Source organism: Theobroma cacao, chromosome 2, assembly GCF_000208745.1.
Source record: "Theobroma cacao cultivar B97-61/B2 chromosome 2, Criollo_cocoa_genome_V2, whole genome shotgun sequence".
NCBI lineage: Eukaryota > Viridiplantae > Streptophyta > Magnoliopsida > Malvales > Malvaceae > Theobroma > Theobroma cacao.
In genome coordinates this window covers 30261231-30286629 of record NC_030851.1, presented here as the reverse complement: position 1 = coordinate 30286629, position 25399 = coordinate 30261231, and the positions used below count along the sequence as shown (strand labels likewise).

At 36.0% G+C, this 25399-nt stretch overlaps 2 protein-coding genes across 2 annotated transcripts; one reads left to right on the top strand and one right to left on the bottom strand.

The window, feature by feature from the left end:
• Positions 7652-14639, top strand: LOC18609341 (DExH-box ATP-dependent RNA helicase DExH15 chloroplastic). Its single transcript, XM_007044396.2, has 8 exons — positions 7652-8197; positions 8290-8465; positions 8756-8869; positions 9256-9364; positions 9450-9536; positions 10804-10922; positions 11821-11998; positions 12172-14639. The coding sequence occupies exons 1-8, from the start codon at positions 7742-7744 to the stop codon at positions 14425-14427; spliced, it is 3495 nt and encodes a 1164-aa protein (XP_007044458.2). The 5' UTR covers positions 7652-7741; the 3' UTR covers positions 14428-14639.
• On the bottom strand, positions 14945-24808 carry LOC18609340 (paired amphipathic helix protein Sin3-like 4). Its single transcript, XM_018115027.1, has 24 exons — positions 24391-24808; positions 24083-24275; positions 23378-23536; positions 23097-23280; positions 22914-23012; positions 22628-22792; positions 22222-22543; positions 21710-21846; positions 21271-21346; positions 21160-21189; positions 20633-20910; positions 20387-20541; positions 19890-20017; positions 19532-19786; positions 18307-19005; positions 18105-18196; positions 16828-17469; positions 16627-16727; positions 16399-16537; positions 16158-16310; positions 15880-16043; positions 15693-15804; positions 15389-15571; positions 14945-15253 (listed from the first exon to the last, which is right to left on the bottom strand). The coding sequence occupies exons 2-23, from the start codon at positions 24157-24159 to the stop codon at positions 15398-15400; spliced, it is 4341 nt and encodes a 1446-aa protein (XP_017970516.1). The 5' UTR covers positions 24160-24275; positions 24391-24808; the 3' UTR covers positions 14945-15253; positions 15389-15397.

Here is a 25399-nt window from a genome sequence, read left to right as displayed (position 1 = left end):
ATATTAATGATTAGATTATAAATAAAATATTAATATTTAAAAAATAAAATAAAAATTAAATAATCATTATATAATAAAGGGTATTTTTGTCTTTTTATTTTTATTCTTTTCTTATTCCAAAGTTATTTTTACCAACAAAACACTGTAATACGTCATAATAATCATTCCTGCTCTATTCCATTTATCATACCAAACTACGTAATACCTATTCTATTCTATTCTCATCTCATTCTATTCCCACGTAATAGCTATTCTATTCCATTCTTGTCTATTCCGCGAACCAAACGTGCTATAAGGTAAAAAATTGTAAGCCTTAAGACTATATTTTATTTCTTGGAGTGAAATCCAAAAGAAAATTTAAAAAAAAACAAATGAATTTTCAATTTCCGTATTTTGTTGTGTTAATAATAGTCAACTTTCATGAGTTTCTATTCAATAAATTTTAAAAAAATATATTTAAAGAACAAACTTCACATAGACTCTTTTATGTTATGATATTTTTTCATATAATACTCTAAAGTTATTTTTTTTTCTTACATAAAACTTTATGTTTTACTTTGATTTAAATTTTCAATTTGTTTTTATGTAAAAAGACAATAAATTTTTTTTTAATCTTTTTTACTTTTTATTTATTTAATTCAAGAAAAAAATTAGTGTTTATTTGATTTTTTTATTAGTTTAAAAAACTTATGCATTTCTATTGTTTCAAATAATCACATTTTAAGTCCCAATTACATGCGACAATCACTTCTATCATTTCAGATAATTCACACACACATATATATAGCATTGATCAAACTTTCTCATACATATATTTTTTATTTAATTAATTTAAAATAAAGATTGAGTGTTTTTTGAGTTTATTTTATTACTTCAAAAAAAATATTTCACTTTCCATCTATGGTTGTGCACTTCAATCCCAGTCGATCTCAAAGGTATTTTTAGAGGAGAAATGGGGATTGGATAATCACAACAGCAAAATAGATCAAACCCAAACTGGTCCTTGCCAAACACCAACTTTTGGAAGGAAAAATCAATTAAGTCACTTAAAATCAACAATACAATACTCCCTGTATTTTGTAAACTACACTATTTTTGAAGAGTTTGAATACTTTCTTAAATGATTTATTCGATTAATATTTATTCGTTTATATACAAGTCATAGCATCAATATAAAAGGAAAACAATCTGTACAATAAAGTATAATGCTTAAATAAAGGTTGTAACGTATTATAATTAACGAAATTAAGGGAATTAGATCAAGAAATTATATCACTAAGTCAATGAGCATATCTGTCATGATTCCCGACATATCTGTCATGATCCCCATTATCCTTCCTTATGTTCATGATTCTCTAATATCCTTCATTACTCCCCCCTAAGTTGGAGCATGAAGATTAGTAATGCCCAATTTGGCCATTAAATCATGGAAACGATTCTGTCCAAAAGCCTTGGTAAAAATGTCTACCAATTGAAATTATGATGAGATGGATCATGGAACAAGGGTTTTGGACTGGATGCGTTGTTTGATAAAATGACAGTATATCTTGATGTGCTTGATACGTTCATGAAAAACCGAATTCTCAACAATGTGAAGTGCAGCTTGATTGTCACAAAATAATGAAGCTGGTGATGGGTGTGAATTTAAAGGTCAGCTAATAATTTAAGAAGCCATACAATCTCACTAAATGTTGTGGCCATGGCCCTATACTTTGCTTCTGGAAAGGAACGAGAAACAATTGACTGTTTCTTATATTGCCATGAGATATGAGACGAACCAAGATAGATGATGTATCTCGCGGTTGACCTACGTGTTGTTGGACAACCTGCCCAACCTACATCACAGTAAGCTCTGAGGATCAATTGACTATTAGCAGGAAGCAACAAACCCTGGCTTGAGGAACCTTTTAGATATCTAAGAGTATGTAGAGCTGCATCGAAATGAGGCTGACATGGGCAATTCATAAATTGACTTACTACATGAACAACAAAACTAATATTAGGTCTTGTGATGGTGAGATATAATAATCTTCCAATTAACCTTCTATATTGCCCTGGATCTAAACAAAGCAGTCCTTCATTAGGATCGAGCTTGACCTGTTGGTCCATAGGTGACAAAGCGGGTTTGTAATTAGTAAGGTTGCTATCTGTCGATATATCAAGCACATATTTCTGTTGGCTCAAGACAATACTGGATGGAGAACATGACACCTCAATGCCTAAAAAATATTTCAACTAGTCCAAATCTTTAATACAAAATTTACGATCCAAGTGAGCCTTAAGTTGGGAAATCTTGAGTGCATTAGTCCCTGTTACTATAACGTCATCAACGTAGATTAATACTGTAACAAATGACTCCTTAGCAGAGTACGTGAATAGAGAATGATCAGCATGCGATTGAACAAATCCAATGGCTAGTACGGAATTAGTGAACTTTTGATACCAATTTCGTGATGCTTGACGAAGTCTATACAGAGATTTCTTAAGTCGACAAACACACTGCTCCTTTTTTTTGGAAAAGCCTTGAGGTATTTTCATGTAGACTTCTTCTTCTAAATCCCCATGTAAAAAGGCATTGTTAATGCCCAGTTGGTGTAACTCCCAACGACGTACGACAGTGATAGCCAAAAGACAGCGTACTGTGACCAATTTTGCAACTGGAGCAAAGGTTTCATGGAAATCCACCCATTCAATTTGTGTATAGCCTTCGGCGACGAGCCTTGTTTTATAACGTTCTACCATTCCATCTGGATTGTATTTGATTTTATACACTTATTTAGAATCAATGGCTCATTTTCCCAAAGGTAGAGAGGTCAAAGTCTATGTATTATTTGCTTCTAAGGCAGATATCTCCTTGGCCATGACATCACGCCAATGTTGTATTTTGACTGCCTAAAAAATGATTTGACTCATCGATGGCTAAGATGGCCCCTAAGAACACATTGTGTGCTCTGAAAAATTTAAAGTAAGAAATATTGTGAGATAAAAGATACACCGTCAAGTTGGCTAAAGGAGAAGAAGAGTGTGAATCAGGAACAAGTGAAGAGGGCATGGCATACGATTGATCAGATATGCTGCAATGAGTACACATTCACCCCAAAAGGTGATGGGAAGGTTGGCTTGAAATCAAAGTGCTCGTGTTACTTCTAAGAGGTGGCAATGTTTGCATTCCACCACACCATTTTGCTGAGGTGTGTTTGTGCAACTAGTTTGTCTTTCCATGCCATGCTCAAAATAATGATCCACCAAATCTTCATGCTTAAATTCCAAACTGTTGTTTGTTCGCAATATCTTGATTTGTACATTGAATTGTGTCCTAGCCCACTAGAAGAAATAAAGTAAGAGATTTCAAGTTTCTAATTTATGCTTCATAAGAAAAACCCATGTTGCCCAGCTATAATCATCAACACTAATGAGAAAATAATGTGTTTCTAAAAGGGATGCAGTGTGATAAAGCCCCTAAATATCACAATGGATTAAATCAAAGGCGTGCAAACTTTTATTTCTGCAAATTGGGAAAGGCAATCTAGCTTGTTTCGCTCTACAACAGGCATCGCAAAGAAAGTTGTCCTTTCCGATGTAGGTGACAAATAAATTTCGAAGTATTGAAAGATGATCCAAAGGAATGTGCCCCAATCAATGGTGCCATAATAATGCATTATCTTTGCCTTTAGCCAAAAGAACCTTACCCGCCCTCATTGGCTCCAAGTACTATAATCCATTTTGCATTCTACACACTCCAATCGGCTTTCTATACAGCACATCTTGTACCACACAAAAATCAGGTCCAAAAATGAGTAGATAGTTCAAGTCACGAGTTATTTTGCTCATAGATAGCAAATTAAAACAAAAATCAAGCATGCCAAGAACTTTATCCATGGTTAAATTGGGCCCAAGATTCACTTGGCCCATAGTATGCACTGACACAGTATCACCATTCGAAATTTGGACAAGTGGGATATTGGAAATTTTAACCATGTTGAACAAACTGTCAATTTAATGAGTGATATGATCTGTGGCCCCAGTATCAATTATCCACGAGTTGTTCTTGCCAAATGATTTACTAGAAAATATTGTATTGTGGACATTTGAGGCCATGTTGACTATTGGTCAAATATTAAAGTTGGACTCATTTGTCTGCCAGCTCAATAGATCCATTAGTTGTTGGTATTAGGCCTGTGTGAGCCCAGGTACAAATGAATAAGGTTCGTGACCCATGTCTGCTTCTCCCTTAATTGCAAATGCACGAGTCTGCTTCCCAACCACCATCGTTGGCATTTTTGTCTAATCTCCCTTGGGCTTCTGTCTCTACTGCCAATCCGATGGGTAGCCCACAATCTCGTAGCAAGAATCACGAGTATGCCCGATTTTGTCATAGTGAGTGCGACGGGGACGAGTTCCTTCCCCTCCACGATGGTCTCGTCGATCACCTACCTTTTGCTCACTGCCATGCCTTGCACCGTTGATTGTTTGGTTTCTCACCATCAAAGCAACTCTTTCGAGCATTATGGATTGTGATGCAACCACTGCCAACTGCTTCTCTTCTTGTGTTGCGATCTCATAAGCTTGTCCAATAATCGACAAGGGCTCTAAGCTGAGAATTTGGGAGTGCACGGTTCTAAAGCTTTCATCTAATCCCATCAAAAAATCAAATACTTTTTCTTCTTCGCGCATCTCCTGCATTTGACTCGAGGCACCATAAGTGCAAACTTGTAAGGGTCGAAAGGTTTGTGCTTCATTACATAAAGCTTTTAATTTTTCATAATAAGTAGAGATTAGGACCCTCTCCTATTGCAACAGAGTAATTGCTCGTTTGAGTTCATAGACTCTAGGTGCAATGCCTTGAGTGAATCGTTCCTAGAAATCTGCCCATATTTCACTTGCATTTTCTATATGTACTACTTCTCCTTGCAATTCCTTTGAAAGAGCATTAATTAGCCAAGATAGGACTATTGCATTGCACTGTACCCAACTTTGGAAATCTGGGGAGTTGATTTTTGGCTTTATAATAGATCCATCCACGAACCTTGCTTTGTTCTTGGATTGGAAAGCATTCAAGAAACTACACCTCAAAGTGAAGTAATTATTCCCAATTTCACTCAGTGGATATGTAACAAATATTATGCCAAGATGATTTGAGGGATGTAGATAATAGGGCGATTTGGTATCGACCAAGGTACTGCTTAGTATGGTCGTACCTATGGTGGATACCAAATTCTCGTTACCTTTACTTACCTCTTCCCCACTCTTATTGTCAGTTAAAATTCTATTATGCAAGTATACGTATTAAATAGATAGTATATTAGCAAGCAGAGTATAGATCCCATAGAGAATTGATCTAAAATTTTACTAAGTACTAAAATTAGAACAAATTAATCTTATCCAAATACTCAAAATTAATTGATTAACTAAAACTAATTAACTAAAATTTAAACCTACAAGAAAAATTAAAATAATAATAACTCGAGTAAATATCAAATCAAACAAGCCTAAGATAATAATATCCTTCACACTTCATCTAAATCTTACCTCTATTCCTTAACTTATTTCAATTGGTTGAATTGCTAACCTAGAGTCCTAAATTATTTATAAGGGTCTCCCGACTCATCTTATAAAAATATCTATTTTAACCAAAATATTATATCCCTATGTGAATTGAAATTAAAATAGACTCATTAAGTTCAGGCTCTAATCTGACTATATATGGCCTGTAGGTATATTCCTATCCTATAAGCAAATCAATTAATATGATCATATGCTATCCCAATTTTAGTCTAAACTAAACTCCCTTTTCCAAGTTTGTTTAGGTTCCTAAATCAATTTAATTGGTGGCCAAGCAATTAAAAGCATTAAGAACAAATAAGAATAAACAATTCAAATCCCATTAAAAATAATCAACAGAGAGAAAAAAATTTAGATTACATGTGAGTTCCATTGCAATCTTGAAAAAAGAAAACTAGCTACTCACGATCGCAAAGACAAATAACATTGTATATAATTCAACCATTGAGAGTAACAAGAAAAATAAAAACCAACGAAGAAAACAAAATAAATAATTACCGCCTTGATCTTCAAGTTTCAGCTTCAACTTCTAGCTTCTTGAATCTCCCAAAAGTTGTCTACCCTAATGTTCTTAAAAATATTCTATTTATACTAATAAACTTAACCTATAGTTCCTTAAGTTGATCTATGATTTAACTGAGCTCAAAAGTGTAATGAGAGGCCCAAAAAATCAATTGTCAGTCTTTACAAATTTTCATTCCCGACAGAGTACGTCCAGCCATTTTCTGAATAGATTTTCTCTATCTTCGAGGCAGAACTGGGTAAAGCGATCTTATGAAGTTGTAGCTCTGTCTCTTAGCTTTCCAAGGGTCCAAGAATCGCATCATTTGGAGTTTTGTAGCGCGAGTTGTGGCCAAAACACTAAAGCATATGCAAATAGACTTTCGAGTCTTTCAACACCTTACATTTCAAAATTAACCCCAACCTCTTTTACTCTTATAAAAAATATAAAAACTAATAAATAACAATTAAATTAAAAAAAAATAACATAATATTAAAATAACTCACTTAAAAATAAACTAATTCTATAAACAACTAAAAATAAGTAAATTATAATTGAAAATTGAGGACTTAGCTAATATTTAATAATAAAATTGAACTAAAATAATTCTATAAAATAGAATTATCACTTATCGGCCATTAAAGGATTTTAGCTTAGGTTGTCTATAACCTTACTCTGATATCATGAAGAGTTTGAATACTCTCTTGAATGATTTATTCAATTAACATTCATCCTTTTATATATAAGTCATAACATCAATATAAAAGGAAAACAATCTGTACAATAAAGTGTAATGCTTAAATAAATATTGTAACGTCCTATAATTAAGGAAATTAAGGGAATTATATCAAAAAATTATATCACTAAGTCAATAAGCATATCTATCATGATTTCCATTATCCTTCATTATGATATCTATCATGATTCTGTAATATCCTTTATTAGTTTCACTATGAGATAAAATAATAAATACTTGACACTTTAATCTCAAAAGAGTTTTTGCTTTAGGTAAAATAAAAAATCTCAAAAATGGATAAAATCAAACCCTAAATCAAAGCTAACCCACGAGAGGAAACATAGAGCATTGATACATAGTCACATAAGACACGGGAGGGTTCTTATAAAAAAACAAAATTATGGACAAGAAAAAAATGTAATAAATAATAAAATAAGGCTAATTTTTGGAAAATATATACTTAAAAAAGTAGAATTAAATTAAAATTTGAAAGAAATAGATCGCAATGTTTCTAGCTATTATGATGATTGGGAGTTTTGGAAGTAAAAAATGTGAGATAGTACCAAGAATGGTAATCCATAAACAAACAAGAGTAAGAAAGTAATAAAAAAGTCACAAAAGAAATCAAAATAAGTTCAATTTTTTTAATTAAGGAAATAAAAAACCCATCTAATATTTGTATAAAAACTTGATTAAAGTAATAAAAGTTAAAAATTTATTTAAAATTTTTAAATGATTTAATTTTTTAAAGATATTAAGTGAAAAAAAGAAAAGAAAAAGACTTGTAATGATTTTTCAAACCGCCAGCGGTTCGTATTTTATTTCTGAACTTTCCCGCAGAATTTAGCGGATATTCGTTATAGCAAAATGATAATTCCACGTAATAGTTGCCCTCAAGGTGAAGGAACCAATCCAAAATTTCTGTCAATACCCCTCCCGCCATGAACACTCTTTCTATCCTCTCGCTTCCTTCCCTTTTCCCCACAACCAAACACTGCCAGATCTCTCACTGTCATTTTCTCGCTCAATCTTTCCCTTTCTGTCGCCCCAAATCCATCCTCTCTCCACTTTCCTTCCGTCTCTCTTTCAAATCCCGACGCTCTCCCTTCTCCTCAGAACCCCAGCTCTCCGACGCCGACGAAGAACTCGAAGATGACGAAGACGACGACGATTACGAAGCTGCAGACGAATACGACGACGTTTCAGGCGAAGTTTCGGACGATATCCAACAGAGTGCAGACGAAGTCGAAATCTCCGTGGATTTTTGGAACCGGCGCAAGGAATCCACGTGGGAACGTGTCGAGAGGCTCTGTAACCTAGTTAGAGAATTCGGCCAGGAAATGATTGACGTTGATGCACTCGCTGATATTTACGATTTTCGCATTGATAAGTTTCAGGTTCCATATTTTCAATATTTCACCTTTTTTGGAATCAGCTTTTTCTTCTTCTTCTTTTCTAAAATATAATGATTTTGCCATTTGTTTTGAAGAGAATAGCCATAGAAGCATTTTTGAGGGGTTCATCGGTGGTGGTTTCAGCGCCAACAAGTAGTGGAAAGACCTTAATTGCGGAAGCCGCCGCCGTGGCAACGGTAGCCAGGGGAAGCAGGTTATTCTATACAACTCCGCTTAAGGCATTGTCCAATCAGAAGTTTCGACAGTTTAGGTAACCAAAGTTATTTTCCTTCCCTCTCAACAAGCACAATGAACTATAATCTTCACTCTCTATTTATTTTTGCAATAAATTTTATTAAGTTTAATAAGTTTGGGAGTGATTTTGAGTTATCACATACAATTAATTACATACAGTTTTAAAACCTCAACCATATTGTCGCCTCCAAAAATTTTCCCTTGGCCCTGCCACTATGAATGGCTGGAATTGGAAAATTTTGTAGTGAAAATAGTCATAGGTGATATGAATCCTTCAAGCTAATATGGTGATCTTTGTTGGTTTAGGGAGACATTTGGGGATAACAATGTCGGGCTTCTCACAGGAGATTCTGCTGTCAACAAGGATGCTCAGGTTTTAGTCTTGACTACAGAGATTTTGCGCAACATGTTGTATAATAGGTACTCTAGTTTATGTTGTATACCTGGTCTTGGCAAAGCTTATGCACGGTTTTGTGTAATGTTGATGTGAATGGTGCCATATATCTAATTTGTATGAATTTTTCATTGGTTATATACTTACATAGTATATATTAAGTACTGTATATCCCTTTGCAACAAAAATGGGGTGGTGGCAATTTTTACCCTCCATTAGGAGGTTATTGGCTGCCTTATGTTTATTTTAGGTCTGGGGATGATCAGACTTATATTGCTTTCTAGGAAGAAATCTCATATAGGTATTGCATGTCTTATAAATGTTTCATTTGCAACCCCCATAGTTTTCTTTCATAAGGCTTGTGTTAGTAGTTGAAATTAAGCATGGTGATTTATTGTGTCTGCTGATGCAGTGTTGGAATGGCTTCTTCTGGGAGTGGTTTTTTTCATGTTGATGTGATTGTTCTCGATGAGGTTCATTATTTAAGTGACATATCTCGGGGTACTGTGTGGGAGGAGATAGTGAGTATATTTGAGTTTTGGACCACATATATTTCTGGATTGTCATTGTTTAATGTGTTTTCACCTAGTTGTGGAACATATTTAGGTGATTTATTGCCCAAAAGAAGTTCAACTTATATGTCTGTCAGCGACAGTTGCAAATCCAGATGAGCTAGCTGGTTGGATTGGTCAGGTACTGTTCCTCATCATATCATATGATCTTGACCATCCCTGATATTGGTTCATATGTTTGAGAGTGATTATGAATATGCATTATATCCTCTCTGTATCTTTGTTTGCCCTTGTTTGTTTGTCTTGCACTCTTGGAATCACAAACTCAAAATGGATTTTCTGGCAAAGTGTTCAGCCTTGATCATGAAGTTGGAGATATTCACTGGCAATGGCATGATTTCTATTTTACTTGTCTTCTGCATGTTGGCTTTTCCACCATGAGCAAATTTTTTCTTTGTTGTACTACTTGCTAGACTGCTTTATGTACCTTTTGTTCTCGTAGCTTGATTAGTAAACAAAGATAGGGAGTGGTATATTGTTTGGTGATGCATAATCTCATGGGGCTCAGTGTTGATTTGATATCCCAATGTAATCTTTTACATGCTGGGGTCGACTTTCTATTTCAAGATGAGCTTGTCAGGAGTGCTCTAGACTTCATGTTCTACTTGGTTATTTTAGTAAATGTCATTTCACCAAAAACATAATATTGGTTTTAGACTTAGGCTCCTTGAGTTAAGCTTGTTCGTTTTTCATTTTTTAATTTTTGGGGGAAGGGGGTTTCAACCTGGCTGTTTGATGAGGACACATCCACCTACCATTGTCCTAAATGCTTAAGTAAACTTGTTCTTATTTTTCTGTCAGCTTAAGTCAATTGAGGCTTAATTTCAAACTGGCTTGTTATTTTTTTTGAAGAAAATTCAACAGATATTTCTTTCTAGGAGAAAACGGTGGGGATGAAATGGTGTTTAGACAAGTAATCTCTGTCTGCCATTTTGAAGATTTGACTCATTCAATTTGAACTTACCATCACCCCATTGAAAAAGTATTATCACCATGAGAAAAAAAATGCAATTTTGGACTCATTCATCTTATGAATGTCCTTCTCTTAGGTTTTAGCTTATCTTCTGTTTTCAATATTTCTCTCATTCAGTTAATGTAACTGGGGCCAGTTCCTGTTTAATAAGTTCTTTATTTGCATCTATGTTGTCTTTGTTTGACTCAACCCATATGAAACTAGATTTATTCTACAGTTGAGGGTACATGTTCCAAGTCAGATTGGTATGCACGATGAAAGTGCACAAATATTCCAGAAATTCCCTCCTAGCTGTGTGATCTTCCCACTTACACATGATAGTTGTGCTGACCTTGACCTCTGTATCTTTGAATTATAAGCTATGAGCCTATGAGATGATTGACATTTTTCCCCTTAATTTCCATTTTGTTTCTAGATTCATGGTAAAACAGAGCTGGTAACATCATCCTGGCGTCCGGTTCCATTGACTTGGCACTTCTCAACAAAGACTTCGTTATTGCCTCTTCTTAACGAAAAAGGAACACACATGAATAGGTATTTCAAATAGAAACTGCTGGCCTTATGGAACTTCTTTGGGGGATTTATATGCAGGAAGAAACATTTGTGTAGGCATTTTAGTGTGAAATTATGGGCGCTTGACATTTGTATCTGTTGGTATATAATTTATAATTTTTTTTGGGGTAAAATTAGCACTGCCCCGATTCACATTTACCAAAATAGTTTACTTAGATTAGCCTATTGTTTTTGTAAAAATAATCTGAAAGTGTAATCTAAGGTATTTAAATGCAGCCTTATCGAAGAAACATTGGGCTGTGTAGTTTTAGTGTGAAATTATGGACACTTGACATGTGTATCTGTTGGTATATGATTAGTACTTTTTGGGGTAAGATTATCAGTGCTTGTTTCACATTTACCAAAATACTTTACTTAGATTATTCTATTGTTTCTGTAATAATAATTTGAAAGGGGTAGTCTGGGTTACTCCTAACATTATGGATCAATACTATTCTGTTTATTTTCTAGTTAAATGTTTCCATATTTTACCACACACACACACCCACGCATGCATATACAATAGATAGCTTTTTTTTAGACAAAAAACTCTCTGTCTGTCTGTCTCTCTCTCTCTCTAAATGAAAATTCTTCTAAATGAAAATTGATAAAATTTCATAATTGTATTAGATTTTTTTAATGATTGCATCTTTTCAATGGTTATTTCTGTAATTGGTAATTTATCGGCATAGTTGCTTGCAAGTTTACCTTACTGTGTTCCAATTATTACGTTCAAGCAATGTGAATGTCATTGAATTCACGCTTTTACATTATAACTTCGTCTAGTGCTTTTCTCTTTAGATGATATTTTACATTTGTATCACAAGTATCTCTTAGTACTTCTAACAAATTTTCAATTTTCTTTTGGAACCTGAAACAGGAAGCTGTCACTCAATTATTTACAACTTTCTGCTTCAGGAGTTAAATCTTACAGGGATGATGGATCTAGAAGAAGAAATTCACGACAACATGGAAGAAATGGGAGCCTTGATGGTATAGTTAGCATGTCTGAGCAGCCCCTTTCAAAGAATGACAAAAACATGATTCGCCGCTCACAGGTATGGTTTTTTTATTTTGAAAAGTCAGAAGTATGGTATAGTAATTTTATTCTTTGGTTGTGGTTGGCGTAATTTGTTTGCAAATAAAGAACACTTCTTCAAGGGTATACTTTTGCCAGATTAGCAACAATCATAATAAAAAAAATTATTTACAGCATAATGATAATTTTCAGGTTCCTCAAGTTGTTGATACACTATGGCACCTCAAAGCAAAGGACATGCTTCCAGCAATTTGGTTTATTTTTAATAGGAGAGGTTGTGATGCAGCTGTGCAGTATGTTGAAGACTGCAGCCTTTTGGATGATTGTGAGATGAGTGAGGTAGAACTTGCTTTGAAGAAGTTTCGCCTTCAATATCCTGATGCTGTGAGGGAGACTGCAGTCAAAGGACTTATTAGAGGGGTTGCTGCACATCATGCTGGTTGTCTTCCGCTATGGAAATCATTTGTTGAAGAGCTATTTCAGCGCGGACTTGTTAAGGTTGTCTTTGCTACAGAAACCCTGGCAGCTGGAATCAACATGCCTGCTAGGACAGCTGTTATTTCATCTCTTAGCAAAAGGACAAGCAGCGGACGTATCCAGTTAAGCCCTAATGAATTGCTTCAAATGGCAGGGCGCGCTGGACGTAGAGGCATAGATGAATGGGGTCATGTTGTGATAGTGCAGACTCCTTACGAAGGTGCTGAAGAGTGCTGCAAGCTTCTATTTTCTGGAGTTGAACCCCTTGTATCCCAGTTCACTGCTTCTTATGGAATGGTGTTGAATCTTCTAGGAGGTGCAAAAGTTACTCGTAGGTCCAATGAATCAGATGAATTGAATGCTTTACAAGGAAGGAGAACTTTGGAAGAGGCAAGGAAGTTAGTGGAGCAAAGTTTTGGAAACTACTTGGGCAGCAATGTAATGCTTGCTGCCAAAGAGGAGCTTGCTAAAATAGAGAAAGAGATTGAAGCATTGACTTCTGAAATTAGTGATGATGCTATAGATAGAAAAAGCAGGAAACTTCTATCGGAGGTGGCATATAAGGAGATTGCAGATTTACAAGAGGAATTAAGGCAAGAAAAACGCCTTAGGACTGAATTACGAAGAAGGATGGAATTGAAGAGATTTTCTGCTTTGAAACCTCTCTTAAAGGAGTTTGAAAATGGACACCTCCCCTTCATTTGCTTGCAGTATAGGGATTCTGAAGGAGTTCAAAACTTAGTTCCTGCTGTTTATCTGGGGAAGGTTGAGTCGCTGGATGGGTCAAAACTTAAAAAGATGGTGTCTGCTGATGATTCTTTTGCAATGGGTAGTGTTGGAACTGAGTTAAATGCTGGTGAGCCTGACAGTCATCAAGATGTTGAACCAACTTACTATGTGGCTCTTGGTTCAGATAACTCCTGGTATCTATTTACAGAGAAGTGGATTAAAACTGTTTATAGGACTGGCTTTCCAGATGTTGCTTTAACTCAGGGGGATGCTTTGCCTCGGGAAATAATGAGGACACTTCTTGATAAGGAGGAGATGCAGTGGGAAAAAGTTGCTGACTCTGAGCTTGGTGGTTTATGGTACACAGAGGGATCCCTAGAGACATGGTCCTGGAGTCTAAACGTGCCAGTTTTAAGTAGTCTTTCTGAAAGCGATGAGGTGTTGCATATGTCGCAAGAATACGATGAATCTGTAGAACATTACAAGGAACAAAGGAACAAAGTAGCACGTTTGAAGAAAAAGATAGCCCGTACAGAAGGCTTCAGAGAAAATAAAAAAATCTTGGATATGGCTAGGTTTACCGAGGAAAAGATAAAACGGTTGAAGGCTAGATCAAATCACTTGACCAATAGAATGGAGCGAATCGAACCGTCTGGCTGGAAGGAGTTTGTGCAAATCAGCAATGTGATTCATGAAACAAGTGCATTAGATATCAATACGCATGTAATATTCCCCCTTGGTGAAACTGCTGCTGCAATAAGAGGAGAAAATGAACTGTGGCTGGCAATGGTCCTTCGAAATAAAATCTTACTGGAGTTAAAGCCTGCACAACTTGCCGCTGTGTGTGCAAGTTTAGTTTCTGAGGGGATTAAGGTTCGTGTTTGGAAAAATAATAACTACATATATGAACCTTCCTCTACTGTCCTAAATGTCATTAGTTTATTGGATGAACAAAGATACTCCTTTATGCAACTTGAGGAGAAGCATGGGGTAGAGATACCTTGCTGTTTGGATGGCCAGTTTTCTGGAATGGTCGAAGCCTGGGCATCCGGCCTATCTTGGAGGGAATTGATGATGGATTGTGCCATGGATGAGGGTGACTTAGCTCGCCTTTTAAGACGAACCATTGACCTTTTGGCTCAGATTCCTAAGTTGCCTGATATTGATCCCTTGCTGCAAAAAAATGCGACAGCAGCATCTGATGTCATGGACCGTCCACCCATAAGCGAGCTCGCCGGATGAAATTCCTTTGCCTTGTCGTTTAACAGGTAATCGTTATTTATTGTATATGTCGATTTACTTTCTTGATTTGATAATACACATCTTGACTTGGAATTGGCTACACCCACCCATAAAGAGCGCATGTTTTGTTTACGAAAGTCAGATTCCCCGAGTCAACTGTAAAACATTTTCCATTTGCTGGAAGAAAGAATCATTTTTTGATAACTTGTCAAGACAATGTGCATTTTAACATATTAAATAAATGGGAAAAAGCGAAATTTATCTGCCTAGTCAGTACAAGTACCAGTTATGGGCTGGCATTGTGTGGAGTCATGTCAGGCAGCTTCAACCTTTGGATATGCATAAGAAATATGGATCCAGCCAGGAGCACTTGTAATCTCGTATTTCAATCGTTGGCTTTTTGGTCCATTAGGATGGTGAAATTGAAACATGAAGCTCCCGGTTTTGTATTTATTTAGCCATTCTACTTTTTAATCCTTCAAATGCATGTGGATAAGATGAATAATAAAACAAAAAAGGAAAAAAAAAATATTAGATGAATGGATTGAACATATATCTCAGGTTTTACAGCAGATATTACCTCTCTATGTACACGACAGTGGCCCAAATACCACCAACTTACAAGATATAACTACAATCTTTTGATTGAGCCTCATCCCTTTTTCCTCAATACCTTCTTATTTGGTTGGTGAGTGATAGAAATTATATGATGGTACATTGTAGATGGTTTCAAAAAGGTTTTCCACTTGTGGCACTGTCAACTCTTTCATCCCCAGCGCCCGTGTATGTAATGCATTCCCATATCCAACTGAAAAGCAAAGAAAATCTGAAGCAAATATGTCAACATCATGCCGGATACTTCAATTGGATAAAATATCATAAATAAAGGATTCAACTCAATATGTTAATACTCCTTTAAGGGAAAAGCCATAAATTAACATACAATGCAAAACAGACATACCATATCTACTTAAGCCATTAAAGTATACGCCAGTAGCAATCTCTGAAATCGCTGTTGCCGTTGTAGCTTAATTGAACCACCATTTGAAACATTTGCCCGGTTATGGCATGGGCTGTTTTGATGTGAGGCCGGCTGCCGTCTCATCCGAAACAAAAAATCTTCTGTATCTAAAACATACGAGACCTACCAGGCACAGATTTCACTTGTCAACTTATCACATATATATATGCAATGACAAGAAATGCAACCGTTACGGTGTAACAAAATTCCTTCATAATGAGAAGAAATTTCTAATATGATATACCTTGGAAGAATTGCAAGCAATCTTGCACTCCAAACCATTAACTATTTTAAGTCCTTCCGTCACCTGGGATGTTGAAGAAAGCTCATCACCACCTACACATTTGCGTATATTCCTGCAAACACCACACTAGCATGTCATGATAACTCCATGTAATAGATGCGAACAACTTTGTCTATTGTCTATGTACCTCTTCAAGAAAATCCCAGGCTTCTCTTTTTCCTCAGGAACAACCAAAAGAAAGTCATTGTGCAAATATGCTGCAAAATTAGGGTCCATGGAAACAGCTGTCACTTCAGGCTTATCATGCCCATAGTCCATAAGCTGAATGGAAAGGCGAGTTGGTGCAGATGACTGCAGTCATGAAACATAAGATGCAGAGTGCATGTGAGAGTTCTGTATTAGACATCAAACAAACAATCAACCGGAGAAAAAAAAAAGGAAAATTAAAAAATTGGTAAGACTTACACATTCAATACGATATATATTCTCATCATGAAGGAGAACTCGGGCATTTTCATGATAAACAACGTCAACAAATCTTCCAGATTTTCTTGATTTCTCATACGCATAGAGCTGAAGAAGCTTATTGTCCATTTCATCACTTGCAACGGTTTGAAGCTGAGGCAAGCACCACAAAGATAAAAAATTCAAGGTCAGAAACACAGGGAAAGAAAGGGACAAACTTTGGAAAAGAAATTTGCATTACCTGTTTGACAAGTTTATATATCAACTTATCCAGCGTGAATAGAACATATGACTGAGTTCCAATTATAGCTCGGCAATCATCCTCAAATTTTGTATTATCAGAAGAGCCATCAAGTAAATTGTAAAGTGCACTCATGAACCTGTACTATAAAGGAGTTTTAAGTTAAACATGTACCGTACAACCTTTTTACATTGCATGCATGCAGCACCAGAACTAAAACTAAATTACCGGGCATAGAGATCAGTAGGACTTGGATCACTTGAAGCCCTCCATTTCCTATCTGCAGATGATGAATTAAACTTTGCTGATTGTATTCTCTCGTACAATGTCTGTTAAATTGTGCGAAGGAATTACTAAGTTGATGAACAAACTATACTACAAATATCCATAATGGTTAGTTAAATATTTCTTCAATAGAATGATACTTACTTGGTGAAGCCTAAAAAGCACATAAAATGAGTCATTTCCATAAAAAACCCGTGAACCCTTCTCTTTCTCATGTAATGCTGAAGGGACATGCTTTGCAAGGGGCTTTACAGTTAGTAGAAAACGTTCTGAAAATGGTAATAATGTTCCGTCTCCTTCCACATCATGAGCATCAGCCATCCCTTCAGCCTCGCCTTCACTCTCTGCTTTATTATCATGTTCGTCATGGTCTATATCTTCCTCTTGATCCTCCCTCGAGTCACCTTCACCAGAATCACTTCCAGAAACCTCACCATTCTCAGAAGCATTCTCACTATCCTCTGATGTCCTCTGAGCACTTTCCTCACCTTCATCATCAGCATCAGCATCATTCTCTCCCCCAGCCTCTCCACAGCACACTTCTTCCTCTCCATGTCTCTGGTACTGTCTGTTTGCTGCACCATCTTTCACCTTATGGGCAGTCTCCAGACCAGCTTCTCCATAATCAGCAAAATTGTCTTCCTCAAAATCCCCATTTGGGGATAACTCACCTTCTTCCCTTTCAACTTTAAGTTGCCCAGCTGATTCTTCATTATATCTGTGACTTTTAATGCCTTCAGTCACCATCCCATTTCCAGATAAGACTGGTCTAGAACAATCGCCACCCTGCAGCATATATAAAAGTCAACACAATTTCACAATAAGATTATTACTGTCAAAATCCAAAACCTAAAATTTTCTTCCCACAAACTGTTAGTCAAGCCAGGCTGTTTAATCACAGAAAACATGCTGGCTAATACTTACTTTTATATAAACCCTCTATAGACAGTAATAGGTGCTTTCCAAAGACACCATCACAAAGTCTCAAAAACCAAAACCTAAAATTTTCTTCCCACTAGCCATCTATGACTTAAGCCAGGCTGTTTAATCACAGAAAACATGCTGGCTAATACTTACTTTTATATACATCTTCTATAAACAGTAATAGGTGCTTTTCAAAGACACCATTACAAAGTCACATACTAGATACTCTCTGACGAAATTCTACCAGTTCAATAAAATACCAATAAAAGAAATAGCAGGAGATGAGTCATTAGTATCAAGATATCCAAATTTTAAAATTGTAAACCCTATAGATTAGAGTTTTAAATGGTCAACACAAAGTACATTTTGCTTGGTTCCAGTTTCCTATCATATTAAGAAAGGGCATCAACTACTGGGGACAAATATTGGTGAAAACAATAATGATGCAAAGAAAATAATTTATTCCTCATTTTGAGACAATATTACTTTTGCCATACCTCAGATGAAGGTAAATTTTCATTACTTGACTTCAACTCAAGTCCACCCTCAATGGCAGCATTACCAGGTCTGGAAGGATTAGCACTAAGACCTTGCAACAAAAATATATCTCAGCATTTTAGTTAATTTTTATTAAAAGAAAGTCAAAAGAATAATTAGCACGACATCAACAATAGAACTAATTTATAGGCCTTAAGCAACCTGAAATACTCTCTATGTTAGTTCTTCCATTGCTTTGCTCCACTCCAGCAACGAGAGATGCATTTGGATTGACCAATCGTTCACTAGAACTGGCTTGCTTGCTGACCACTGATATTTCATCACCGTTAGCTGGATTAACCTGCTGCATTCTATCTTGATGAGTAGCATCACAGGAGGAATCATTCTTGTGATCAACACGATCCGTATTAGCAGAACCATCTTGTTTGATGCCATTATCTCCATTCAGCAACCAAGACCTACAAGAACTTGATTGCTCAGGTGGAATACTTTCATCACCATTTCTGGAAGGATTTGTATGTTTGGAATTCATGGCAACAGCACCTCCACCAGGGCTCCCTTCGCTCTCACCAACAATAGCACTACCATTTTTGACATTGTTGTTCTTAGCCTTCACAACATCTTCAGTGTCCTCAGCTCCATGAGGACGGGAAGGAACACCAAGCATCGGTTCCAAGAAAGTGGTCCATATTTTCATTATTTTATCCAACTGTTCAGTTGTACACATTTCTCCACAGGAATATTTTATGAGCTGATATAGATCTTCATGAATTTCAGGATCACAGTACTCAAACTCCAAATTTGGAATAATAGGTCGCCTGTTTCCAGCAGCAATAGCAAGAAGCACATCATCTTCTTTGCGCTTCTTCTCACTGATTTCTTTGATCTCAGCCAATAGAGCTGTAACAAATATGAAAAATGGACAATGAAAACTGATGATATCCAAGGCAGCTAAATATTAATACAATTATTCAGTTAAAAGAACAAGATTATAACACTATTCAAAGAGTCAAATAAATCAAAATTTTCAACTGGTAAATCCATTTCCACTATTAATAGTAATATAAAAGTACTAAATTTGTACTGAATAAGCCAAACAACTAAAAAAACTACACAAAGAGATGCTGTACATGCAGTTTCAAAAAATAGAATCGACCAAATTCGCATGAAGTTACTGCCAAGAGCATGAAGGACAAGTGAAAACATAAAGTCACTGCTAAATAGAAGTTTTCAAGACCAGCTTTGATTAATATGATAGGGCAGTACTCTCTGTTGGTATTCATGGTAAATCACAGGATTATTAACCAAAAAAAGAATCCCACTGCATGCAAACATATGAAACGTATAATGCAATAAGATCCTCCTACATACCAATGTATTCAACAATCAAGCTTTAATCTCATTAAAAGGATAGGACTGAAGATACCTTTGGTGCTTAAGTTCTTCGAATCCTGCTGCTTGAAATAGAAGCTACGGTGATCAAGCGATTTATGATAATTCTTGGCATAAATTTCAGCCCAAACTTTATTAAAATCAGAACGACATCTTGCCCATTCTTCTTGTTTCTGCTTCAAGCGGGTTAAAATAACAGGCAAAGCAAGATGAGCATTCTTCCTTAATACATCCATCACATCAAGTCCATGGTCACCGTACAAACGTTCAATGCACCTAAGATTCAGAGCTGCAGTGACAACCATAAGAAAACAGCCATCAGGAAATGAAGGAAAAGGTGTGCCATAAAATGCATATCCAGATATTTTATTCATCGTTAGTCAGCTTATAACCTGTGAAGTGCTCCTCAATACGAATTGGACTGTCTAGTTTGATAGTATTATTGTTAATCTTTTCTAATAGTTCTTCTACTCGCTTGGTTGTTACGTTCACAGACTCTAACAACATATCCAGTTCAAACCTGACAACATGAAAAAAGATATTAATTTCAAACTAATTATAAGTGAAATATTATAATATATTTTAAGCAATCAATAGTGCCATAAAGGGGTTTGAAGTTGAGCAAGAGAAGGCTCACATACACAATTTATTTCAAACAATTAACAAAGCTGTAAAGGGGCATGAAGTTGCGGGCAACCACCCATGTGCAGAGAGAGAGAGAGAGAGGAAAAACTCAACTACAGGAAAGGTAATTTTAACAAGAGCTTAAGTGATGTCATAAAACACAACCAAGTACTCAAATAGAGCTAAAGTGAAACAAAATAACCACCCATGAATAATAAGGCAAAACATGAGTAAAATACAATCAACAGCTAAAGGAAGAATCAACCTGTCATCTTCGCATCGAAATAGGCTTTCTTCATACTGGTTTTTGCGCATGTGTTTGAAAGAGTAGTCCTCACTCCCTGAAGTGACAGAAACCCAATGATTATTGAGAACTTCAGAACCAAGGTCTGTTCTCTGGCTTGCAGAAGGTATCGGATACTGCAAGGCATTAGACAAGTGATTAATAAGAGCATCAACATATCCTCTAGATCACACTAACAACGATAAGTAAGAAGCAAAAACTGCATACATTCTTTGGAAGCAGTCGATAACTAGGAGTGCACCGTTCACAGTTAGAGAGGTCAAGTTCATTAATGGGCTTTCCCATGTACTTATCCTTGCTGGAAAATGAAGAAACCTTATGACTTCCTGCATCTTTATTGCCAAAGGAACTTTTATCAAGTCTATCCCTTTCTCGGGTTTCACGGTCTCTATCTTTGACCCCATCATCCCTTTCACGATCCTGATCTCTATCCCTGTCCTCCATCTTAACTGATCTAGGTAACTGGCCTTCATTCCGCAATAACTCTGCAAGCATAATGACTTGCTAAGAACTTTGAACTAAATGCTCACAGTTGAAGTTGGTTCAATAAGCAATATTTTGGAACTCAACCAAAGTAGAGGTGAGTTCAGTTCAACCATGATGCTCCATTAGTTTTGTCTAACATGCATCTACAATTGCGCTTAAAACTGTAATAATGATCACTCTGTTTTATGATAAATTACAAGAACATTTAACTGAAGGTAATATGAGGGGTAACAGATAGTTTAACTTACTTTGACTAACAAAATCAGCAAGCAATCCCTCTGTATAATAAGATTTGATTAGTCAACACCAAATGCAGAATTTATATCAGAAAACTTAAAGCATTTGTCTCAAATAGTTACCATTCTTCTCACATCGCACCAAAAACTCATTGAATCCATCCATCAGATCTGGGTATCTTTCAAGCAAATCATTGACCTAGTACAAGAAAAAGTATCCAAAAGTTACATGTTTCATTTCAGTCATGTCTCTAACTGAGCAGTTCTCATATATATCTCAAGGACTTGTATCAAAAAAGAGTGATGCTAAATTTTGATTTTCTTTTTTTGCGTACAAATATTGTGATGTTGAATTCTGCAAAGTGCTTAGGTCAATTCAAAAAATGCAGCCTTTGAAATTTGCAGAATACCTTGAGCCTTTTTCAGTTGAAAAACATAACAAAACTTCAAGTTTTCCAACTAAATTATGTAAAGATAAACTACATGAATCCCTCTAACAAAGTCCTTATGTGAGTTGAAGAAATTAATAAATTCGCAAACTAGAGATGTCTGTTAACCATACCAACGATTGCAATTCTGTGCGCGAGATTACTTCATTGCTATAGAGATGAAGGCACCTCAAAAATTCCTGCCAATGTTCAGGATTTCGTAACTTCTCCTTCACTTTATCGCAGAAAGCAAACTCCTGATAATACACACCTGACATGGAATGAACTAAGTCAATAAAGATTTGAAAATTTTTACAACCACCCCATTTTTTACATAAAAATCAAACAGATGAGAGTTGCCATGTAACAAAAATATCGATTCAAGAAAAGCATTCCTATTCACAAATGATATCTCCCTCATAATACTTCTGAGAACCATAAGCATACTCATAAGGAACTTAATGAAGAATACATTTGTCAATTTGCATACCAGACCCCACAAGAGAAATATTAAATTAATGTGGTGTTAAAATTATATTTTATCAGATAAAATAGAAATGTCTTCCATGCAAGATAAGCACTTATTTATGTTTTATTTTAGTCAGCCATAGCTATGCCCATAAATTTTATCTAGCATTAAACTCACTTTTCATTGCATTTTTATCATCATATGTGGCGCCATCCCCACCTTGCTGCAACTGTTCAACACCTGAGTCTTCACCCTTACGAGCAGGTTTTGCACTCCGTTTATGCGGAAACTGCATGTTGAAGTCTCTGTTGCCATCATTTTCAAAGTCTCGATCATCCTGTTCTTGGTCTCTCCTATCTCTGTCTTCTCTCTTGTCCCTTTCCTTTTCACCACGTCTCCTTTGCTCTTTTTCTACTTTCATCATAGCTCTATTGTGATCTGGATCAGGGTGTTCCACACTGAGGTCACGGTCAGCATGTGAAGCTGTAGTCCTATCTTTCTGCCAGATATTTTCATAAATCAAATGTTAGCTTGATTGTCAATATGTAACCAGAATTTATTTAAGGATTAGGCTAAAAGAGACCTTGTCAGCATGCACTGCACGCATTGTAGGCATAGCAGAGATCCTGTCTCGGGGTATGTTTCTGCCAGAGGAAGCATAATGATTAGATGCTGTCGCCGAGGTATCGGGCAGAAAATGAGTGAACTCCAAAAGCAGATCTGGGTGGTCTTGGAAAAGAGTAGCAACCTATAAGGGAGTGTAATTTCTAATCATCAAAATCCAACATACTAGGCTAAAAGCATGTAAACCATGCCAAAATTTAAAGGGGGAAAAACAACGAAAATGAGGAATACATAACCTAACATACCTCCTGGTAGACCTCAGTGATAGACTTGTTTTCTTTTCTATACATGTTCAAAATGTCTAAAAATGACTTATAGACATGGTCATCACCTTGAAACCTTGTCTGCAAGAATCCAATAATGAGATCACAAACTTTGCAGGCAAACAACCTCTCCCATAAAATTTAGAAATGACGCAAATTTTCTACCTTAATCTTGTTCACAAAATTAATAGCTTCTTCGAACTCCACTGGCTTCTTTTGGGTAGGTTCATCCTCTTGTGGGAGTGTGATCTCATATCCCTTAGGCAAAAAGGTATTGAAACCCAAAATTAGGTCTCGATACCCTTTAAATAATTCCTTCACCCTTGCTATGACACCTGCAGTGTCAATTCTACACTCAACATAACAGTACCACAAGTCAGAAATTGCTTAACCCAAACATTACCAGAGGATAGACGGAAAAACTAAAGAAATCATAATGATCAGACCTTTGAGCCTTGAAGTCTTTCATTACTTCAAGAAAGTCATCATATTTCTCCCTTTTATCTTGAAATATGTCTTTAACAGCTTTGAGATATGCCAACGCATCATTTGTCGTCAGTTTCTGCGTACTTCCCACCCCTCCCACCATCTGTGGTTGCCCAGAGCTTCATCATCCAAAGACATAACCCATCGTGAGATTAAAGAAAATTTCCAGTAAATCATTGCATATTTTACCACATAAAATTAAATAAAATATATGTCATTATCACCTGAAAAAGTAGATCAACAGCTCAGATCATTTAACCTTTCTTCACACAAAATTAAAACCCTATTGTAAAACTACATGGACTATTCAAAGAAGAAAGACTCGGAACATGTCCATCCAGAAAAGAAAGAATATTTACTAATTTTGCTATCTCCAAACCTCTCTAGAGAAAATCAAATTCCTACCACCAAAAAAAAAAATGATCTTGTCATCAAAGGTCAAAAGATAATTCACAATTATAACAGAGCTCGAACTTAAATAAAATAAAAATAAACAAGCAATTACACTAATCAAATCCACTAAACTAAACAAGAGAAAGAAAATCAGCGATGGTAATTGACCTGTAATTAGAAACCTAATCTCATTGTTAACTTCCATAATCAAAAAACGATATTTAAAAAATAATAATAAAACAATATAGAAAGAAGATAAAAGTTTTGTATACCCTTCTCCTCGAGAAGTAACCAGCGGTCTTTTAAGTTGAGAGCCGCCGATGTAAACCTCATCTCTAGACCGCTTCATCTCTTGCGCCAAACAAAACAAAAACCTTTTTCTCTTTTATTTTATTTTATTTTATTTTTCTTTAGTTTCACCAACAAATCATGCTTTTGAACTTCGATTATCTCCAAAAAGAATTCCTACAATCAACAAAAACACAGTCGCTTAAACCAAACAAACGAACAAAAAAAGCAGATCTCAAAACCGAACAGAAAATAAAGAAACGAAGAAACTTTATTTTCTTCTCTCCCTCACCTCTCCAACAGATCACCACCGAAAAGAATTTTACGAGTAAATTCACATTACTTGCAGACAAAGGCACGGTATTGAAGATAATTTCCAACACAGTCGCTTTCTTGAACTCCCTAAATTGTAAAAGATTAAAAGCAGAAACCAAGTCTTTTTAAGCAAGCTAGTTTTCGAGCAGGGACAAGGAAACTGTGTTCTTCAGATGTGTAGGTTTTTTCTCGTTGTTTTTGGAGGATTCTCGTGATGATAGCCAAAACGATTAAGAGAGGAAATTCTACGACTATTAAATTCTCTTTTTCTTCTTTCTTTCTTTTTTTTTTTTCCCTATTTTTGGGTTTCGGAGAGAAGAAACAATGGTGTTGTTTGTTGTTGATGTTTATTTTTTTAATGAGAGGAAGAGACCTTAGGAATTGTGATATATTTGGTGGGGAGGAATATACAATCCTTTACTAAGAAGAGGAGAAAGGAGGTGCGGGGATAGTACATTCGACGGCCGTTCGCCGGTTGCTTTTGCGTGGGTTTACCGGCTATAGGCGGTTAATGTTCGAAATGGGCATATAATAAAATTAGGGTCTGATTAGGGATTTGCGAGTGAATTTAAGAGCGTAACTAACCTGTTAATCAACGTTGGGAGTGCAGTGGCAACTTGGGTAATTAATTAAAGATGGAAGGGTAACAAATGGGAAAAGGTAAGGATTTATCGTGTGATGGAAGTGAAATTGAAGCACAGCACAGCACAGCACAGCACAGCGTTTTAATTTCTGTTCAGGGGTTGCTCGCTTCTGGGTGAATTTTTAGGGTTAGGGCAAATGGGTTCATTTTTTCAGGCAAATTCATCCCTTGCTGTTCATGTTTTTTCTTCGGGTGATAACAGAAGTTAGGCTGAAGAAACATAAAGGATAAGTCTGAACTCATTAGAGTTAAATTGCTTAATAAATATTTAAAAAGAAATTAAAGTATGCCAGTTAATCCCACATGCAGAAGGTAAGGTATAAGGGGCAGTTTAGTTTCACCC